This window comes from Hippoglossus hippoglossus, chromosome 11, assembly GCF_009819705.1.
Source record: "Hippoglossus hippoglossus isolate fHipHip1 chromosome 11, fHipHip1.pri, whole genome shotgun sequence".
Taxonomy (NCBI): domain Eukaryota; kingdom Metazoa; phylum Chordata; class Actinopteri; order Pleuronectiformes; family Pleuronectidae; genus Hippoglossus; species Hippoglossus hippoglossus.
This window is the reverse complement of record NC_047161.1, coordinates 21133754-21141257: the sequence shown is the minus strand read 5'-3', so window position 1 is coordinate 21141257 and position 7504 is coordinate 21133754. Positions and strand designations below refer to the sequence as shown.

The following is a 7504-nucleotide window of genomic DNA, read 5'->3' as shown; positions in this document are numbered from 1 at the left end:
CGTGCTAAAATTTGAGAGGGATCCTCATCTCCCATTGTATACAATCCCAAGAAAAATCACCCACAATCCCGCAGTTGATGCTTTTTTGATTACATTGTTAAAAAACACTTAAATTCCAAGTTATTGATAACCAATTCTGATGGTAAGAAAAAACTGTAGAAAAATAAAGTACCAGTTATCTCAAGATTAAAACACCAAATGCGCTTGAAAAATGTTCTTAAAACCTCCAGAGAAACTTCCACTCGTGATGTACTTTATTTTCTTTTTTTCTCTTAAATTTCCCTTTTTTGTGAGTCCAGTGGTTGTTCTTTTGGCAGTAACTGGAACAAGAGGGGGATTGTGGGGAATACAGGGGGGTTCTTGGGAATGTTCTGGTGACTGTCTCCTTCAGGCTGAACTCCATGCTCATGGAAAATTTCATAGTTCAAAGTTGATGCTCGTTCCCTCTCCTGTGGTCCGGTGATTCACGTCGCAAAGGCAGTGCATTTGGGTGTAATGGCTGGGGGGTGCTGAGGTAAAATGGTGTGATGGCAACACACAAAAGGAGGGAGAAGTGGGGCAGCTGAGGGGTCTAAGGTGCAGAAAGAGAGATGGACAAATGGACAGAGAATGGGGGGGAAAAAGAGCAAGATTTCAGATCACATCGTGACGACACCAGCAAATTTTGACATGTGAGCACAGACTGAAAATAGATGGTAGCTCCTGTGATAAAGTAAGTCAAAATAGAACATAAAATAAAAAATAATGAACATTTTAATAGTTGCATATAAATGGATTAATCATTTTACTGTAAATGAAAATGATTGCTCCAGTTCATTGTCAAATAAAATCAAGTAAATCAGTCTGAACTTAATCTGCCACTGTGCTATGATAGTCCGCATGATAAATTCAGTCTAATTAACTAAAGAATCATGTCAGAATCACCATTCTGCTGAAAACACTTTCCTTTAACAGAAAGACTGTTTCAACTCATATGTACAAATGCTTCCCCGTTTGCAGCTTGTCCTGCCCTGTTAAGCTGTTGACAATGCACCTCAACACTTCCTTCAGGTTTCACATTAAAAGGGTTAGGGTTAGAGCTCCGAAGCTCCAGAAATATACTAAAGTTTTTCTAAATCAGGTGTTGAGAAAAAAGTGCTTTTAGTATCATGTCTTTTATTATAATTGCACTTTAACATGTCCAATGATTATAGCTGAACAGTAAGCATGGACTGCTTCTTCAGAGCAAATGACAATAGTAAAAACAGATACAGTACACCTTGGCAACAAGAGACACCCACACGAAGGAGTACATAGCAGTACAGCAGTACATGCGAACATAAAGTGTACTTAATGTTTATGAAAACCAGGAGGGAAGGCAATAAGAGGCTCCATGTCACAGCAGCTTATATTTATATAAGCTGAACATGAACAAAGCAGCATGTCTTTGCCAGAGTAATGGAATATGTAGGACTCTGATAAAAGACTTTGTGGATATAGTTGGGGGATGTGGCTGTTCTCAGGCGCCACTCTGATATTTAAACACATTGATGTTGACTGAATATGCCAGTAAACCAAAAGTACATGGGGGCATTCAGGTCCTCAGTGAGGTCTCACAGACTCTATTTGGACCTGGTATTAACATGTGTCCCAGACCTAACCCATCACATGCAGACCGCTTGGACAGTAAATTGTATTCTAGTGTCAAGGCGTTGAAATAAATCCTACTAGTATTCATTATTTATTCTGCTGGCTTCTTTTTTTACTGTATTCACATTTAGGTGTGCACGCAGCACTTTAATCACCAACAGTCATGTAAGACCTATCATAGTTTGGTTCTGTTTTAATTTTTATATGTTGCCTGTTTTGTTGCAATACTTTTGCTCTTTAGCCCGTGAGAAGTTATATTTCCAACAAAAAACTTAAATTGGGCTTATTTTCCAGCAACAACCAAACTAAATGTAGTTACACAAAAGTTGTAGAGCTATACATTTACATGGCTGGTGGGAAACACATACTGGAATACTTGTGTTAACCTTCAGTTCCAAAGCCTCCTGGTAAAATGAGCAGCGCAAGAATACTTGAGGACTGTTTTGGGCCTTGGGAATAACTGAAACATGACAAATGATGTTGCAAGTCTACAAGAACAGAGAAGAATGCTGCGGTCTGGCAGACCACACTGGGGGCTTAAAAGGCCTTCAGTTCTGGATAACCGCCTCATCACTGAAAAGATAGACTGGGAGGTAGGGCTGTTATGTTTACATACCAGGCTGTCAGTGGGTTAAACAGCACCAGATTCCCAGCCTGGACCCTCATAAACAAGTCCACAATTAAAGCCTCATGGGCACCATTACTTAACATACCTCATGCTGCTGAGGCATCTTGTTTCATGATGAATCAGATTTAACCAAACTACATCTATACACTACTTTGGTTCATGCACATTTTCCTTTGCATGCAACTTGTGTAATTAAGAAGAATATTAAGTAGAGATTTGTGGTCAGTTGAGTCCCAATGTAGACCTATGTAATGTTATATACAAATCAACATTTCCACATTCACATAATTGTATTTGGTCTCCTGGTCACCAGTTGTTTTCTGGTGTAATTACAGTGAGGGCTTCAGAGTCTCATTATGGGTTAATTCACAATGATGTCACATTTCTCCTCATTACAGTGAAGTCTTGCCTCCAGGCTTCCTTCTAAAGCAGGATTATCAAGGCCAGCTTTACTAAGAAAAGGACATTGGGTGAATTTTCCTTACTCTTGTTGAGGGTTAAGGGCAGAGGATGTCACACCATGTTAAAGCCCTATGAGACAAATTGTGATTTGTGAATATGGGCTATACAAATAAAATTTGATTGATTGATTGATTGATGTGCGCTGCAGTCTCTGATGACTCTGCAGCTGGAAGCTGTATTCAGCATCTGATTTACTAAGACAGCAGCTCATTATATGGTCAGGCTATGAATTGAGCCTCGTGCTGCCCTGCAACACACAGCAACACACAGGTGCTGCTCAGCCAAGAGATTTCACTAAAATCACAAAGCTCCGAAGATAAATAATGGTGTAGCTTATCTTGAGTCTACGTGATTGAACTCCATCTTAAATATATTACACTCAGTGGAGAAAGTGAATATGGATGTTGCTGCAAGAAATGCAGCCAAAAGCACATTTGAATGTCTTTGTTTTAAATGGTTAGGCTCTGTCGGCTAAATCCCATTATGTCCTGTCCTTGTTCTTTGTCAAATGCATATGGAAGGTGGAGAGGTGCACCTTGCGAACACTTGCTAAAATGACTTGAAAGCTGTGACGCCAGCTTGCAGCCTCTCTTTGATAAGTGCAGCACATACGTTTGAGGCAGAATGTGTTATCTGGATCAAGGTTTAACATTATAGTTGTATACATCACAACTTTTAAATATTTTACAAAACTGTGCTCTTTTCGGATTTGCTTTTCATTACCTTTTAAATCATCAATACCACCTGATTTAGTAATCGACTTGTAAACTCGGATCATAAGATTCTCTTCAGTTATTGATCACCGGTCCGACTCTATACACTTATGACTCTTACTCAGAGTCAGTGATGTCCCAAAATATTTTTTTGAGATTGTATATCGCACAATCAACATGTCTCTGTTAGACACTGGCAGGAGCACCAACATGCAGATGAGGATTGTCAAATTTTGATAGAGCCTTTCCTCTTGAACCATTGCAGCTTTAATGCCGAGTTGGTGAGGAGGAAGAATTGACAGTGATAAATGAGGCAGAGGAAAGCAAAAATAGTAACTTCACATGGAGTGCTCTAAAAAGAGAAAAGTAGAGAGCAAAAAACGTTTTTTAATCAAGACTAGACTCTTACACGTCCAACAGGCAGTTCAAAAACAGTATGTGTCTTGTAGGACTGTCAGCTTTTCCAAAAATCAAGTTTGAAGGAATTTGACATGACACAGAATTCGTTTGAATATATTTAAACCCCACCAGACGGTCTAATGCGCTTCTAGACTCACATTCGTATGATAGCCCAGGTTTCTTGCGAAGGGCCATAGAGATTGTTTAAAAGAGCAATGTGAAACAACACTACATCATTCCAGCCTAGATTTAAAATCCCAACTGCACAAGCTAGAACTCACTTCTCTCACCGAACAAGAAAAGTGTGGGGTGCAATATTAGAGGAAAAGAAAGGAAGAGAAAAGCAGGTGTTAAAGCAGTTCAGTTGTTAAGATGATTGTGTTGGAACTGTTAAAAAATTGGTTGAGACTATTAAGTGAAAGTAAGAGTATAGAATAGAATAGAATTAAAAAAAGTGAATTCACAGTTTTTATTTCTTTTTTTTTCTAAAACAAACCACTTTTGAGATGCGCATTTAAAAAGAAAGCTTTCTGTTATGCATTTTTATGTATTAGAGTTCTTATTTATAATACCTCAAATCAAATCTGAAAACTTGCAATAAATTTTGTTAAAATATTATTGTATAATACTTTCTTTGATTTGTCAGTTGTTGACTAGACACAGACATTGATACAACTTATATTTCAATATATATTACACTGAATCATAATGCTAGTTCTTTTTGGGACCTTTGCTTGAGGAAATGTTCTCTATCTGGGCCTCTCTGAATTTTGATTGAATACCCCGGATCGACAGGAACAGCAGCATCATTGTGGCAGGGTTTCAGTCAGAGCAGTCAGAATGGAGATGGCTGAAGGTGGGTCCAGCGTAGGCACTCACCTTCAAAAGGATCAGTCTGTGTTACTCTGGGGTGATCTCTGTTTCCTGGTGCACAACCACTTTGGTAACGGACATATCTGGGTGCTGCTCTTTTGCCTCTTTAATGGCCTGAGCCAAAGCCTGAGGAGTGAACAAAGGACAATCTAGGTCTGTTAAGGAGAACACAATTTATGAGTTTAATTAAAGTGGCTTGCGCACAAAACAGATTTACATGATATATGAACACAATTACTCCATAAGGCAAATTGGGCCTTCAAATAATTCCACCTTTTTCTATCATGTTCACAAACATTCCAAGCAGATATCTGAGCCAAACACACAATTACAGCACTTTCTTAATAGAGCTTTAAGGAAAAACAGCATTATTTAGCACCATTTATTGTGAGCAGGGAAACATGGAAAAAAATACTTCTCTTCCTCCATCATTTACATTCCTCACCTTGTCATGATCAATTTCAGTGTCTCCAGTGATGACGATTCTCTTCTCAATGCGAGTTTCAGAGATCCCTCCTTTCACCGTCTACAACAAAAACATGATACAAGCTGAAATAAGAGAAGAAACTGATAGCCGTGTAAGAAACATGTGGTGTCCCTGAGAGAAAGAATGTGGATGCAAGCACAGTTTTGGAAAATGTTGCGTGTCAACATGGATGCATGCAAGAATCTTTCTGAAACATTTGACAGCGTACATGCATTTAAATGAGGACAAATAACTAGAATGGTAGCATGTCCTGCAGAAACATACTAACTGCTCAATATACAATTTCTGTGCTGGTTATGCCAATATCAACTGGAAACATCAGCATTCTTGTGTCAAAGATAGGTTACGCTAGAATCCTTGAAATATTATTGTATAGTATTCTTGTAAGTATTCTATTTTCATAAGTACCCCTTGCTTTAGAGGATGTAAACAGCGAGTATAAGGATGCTGTAGATTCAGGGAGTTATGCTAAGGGCCACAACTTTTGAATATCTGGCAAAAAATATAATCATTCTTATGTAAGTACTGGAGACTGGAGCATCTTCATGCAATGATATAAGCAGATAGGATGTATAAGTTCATTACATTACATTTTCATTTAGCTGATGCTTTTATCCAAAGCGACTTACAATAAGTGCATTCAACCATGAGGGTACAAACCCAGAACAACAAGAAACAAGAAAGTAACATTTTCTTCAAGAGAGCCAAACTACAAAGTGCTATATGTAAGTGCCATTTAAGTGCTACTAAATTTTTTGTTTGAACTAAAGTTTAAACATTTTTTTTTTTAATCAAGGTATAGTCGGAAGAGACTTTAGTTAAGTCACACTGAAACTAAAATGCACCCACTGGAAACAACACACTAATACTGGGAAGTTCCTCCATTTGCTCTCAAATAGCCTCAGTTTTTCAAGAAATCAATGCCACCGAATGTTTGACATTTCCCTTTGGGATTCTGCTCCATCTTGACATGACTGCATCACATCATTTCTGCAGATTTGTCAGCTGAATGTCAAATGTCAAATGAGCCTACTTTCTCCAGCCTCAGCAGAAATCCAAATTCATCAGACCAGACTGCATTTTTCAGGCTTTAACTGACCAGTGTTGGTGAGTCTGCAACTACTGCCGCCTTTCTATGGCCATTCTCCTTTGACCTTTCTCATAAACAAAGCGTTTCCATTTGCAGACATGTCACTCACTGGGTGTATTTAGTTTTTGGCCTCATTCTGAGAAAAACCATCTCAGGAGGTGAATAATAAATGCTCAAAGAACCCAGTACTGCCCAGAGATGAACTGTATGTGTGTGAATGGGTGAATGGCAATTGACTGTACTGTAAAGCGCTTTGAGTGGTCAAGACTAAAAAAGCCCTATATAAATACAGACCATTTACCATTAGTACCCCACTGAAGTTTTCTTAATATAGTATAAATAACATAAACAATCCATATCCTTTTAAAAAAAACTAAAAACTGTATTTCTGAGGACGACATGGGAGGCTGTATAGTCTTCAGTAACCCTCAAGCAGGTACTTAAACAGTGGTTCAATACCAATGGCACAAGTGATTGAAAGTAGATATCCATCACAGCATAGTAGTAAATTACTGTATGGATGTGTATTGAGTTTCTGCAGGTCTGTTAGTGATGTGAGCAGACCTTGGTGATTTGGGTGGTGGTGGTGGTGCTGATGGTCTCGGAGGTGATGGTTTGGGCACTCAGCAGCACCCCTGAGTCCCTCTCTGCCAGGCTGTCCACCGGCTGTGGGAGAGACACCTTTTAAGTGTTGGAAAAGAATGTCAAATTAATCCATTTTAAACACACTCAATTATCTCTTATATATTATCTGTATGTGTAATTTCTGTAATTGTTAGACATTTAACAACATTTAATTTTGGAAATTGAGCTGTGTATTGAACCTCAGGACATAATTTACCAAATTGGAAATCTTCTTTTCTTTTTCTTCAATCTGACTACATTTCCAATTATAGGTTGCTTTATTCAGATTACTTTAATCTTGGCTTTGTTGTAAATTCAAAAACTATATACATATTTCAAAAAATAATCAAAAAGTGGTTATGCTAATAGATTTTTTATTTGAATTGAAAAGTTAAATGGGAATAGAAATAATAGAGGCTGGATTATTGAGTAAAAGGAGCAACTGCATTGCGGCCCCAGTATCTCAACCTACCGAAAGGTTCCAGATTAAGTGTAAATTGTAAAGTTCACCCATTCAAACTGATGACAGCAACCCAACATGCAACATGCTGGTCTTACCATTGGAAGCAATTGGAATTAAGACTCCTGATCAAGGACAC

At 38.2% G+C, this 7504-nt stretch overlaps 1 protein-coding gene across 9 annotated transcripts in view; it reads right to left on the bottom strand.

The window, feature by feature from the left end:
• Positions 1-262: 262 nt before the first annotated feature.
• Positions 263-7504, bottom strand: part of epb41a (erythrocyte membrane protein band 4.1a) — a 68151-nt gene continuing 60909 nt past the window's right edge. For 7 of the 9 annotated variants that reach the window (XM_034601142.1, XM_034601141.1, XM_034601146.1 and 4 more), the window contains 4 exons: positions 6846-6962; positions 5150-5230; positions 4711-4830; positions 263-571 (listed from right to left, as the gene is read on the bottom strand). In XM_034601142.1, coding sequence (XP_034457033.1) covers positions 4732-4830; positions 5150-5230; positions 6846-6962 — 297 coding nt within the window. In that variant the 3' untranslated portion in view covers positions 263-571; positions 4711-4731. The remainder of the gene's footprint in view (positions 572-4710; positions 4831-5149; positions 5231-6845; positions 6963-7504) is intronic. The other 2 variants (XM_034601143.1, XM_034601154.1) reach the window with 2 other exon arrangements.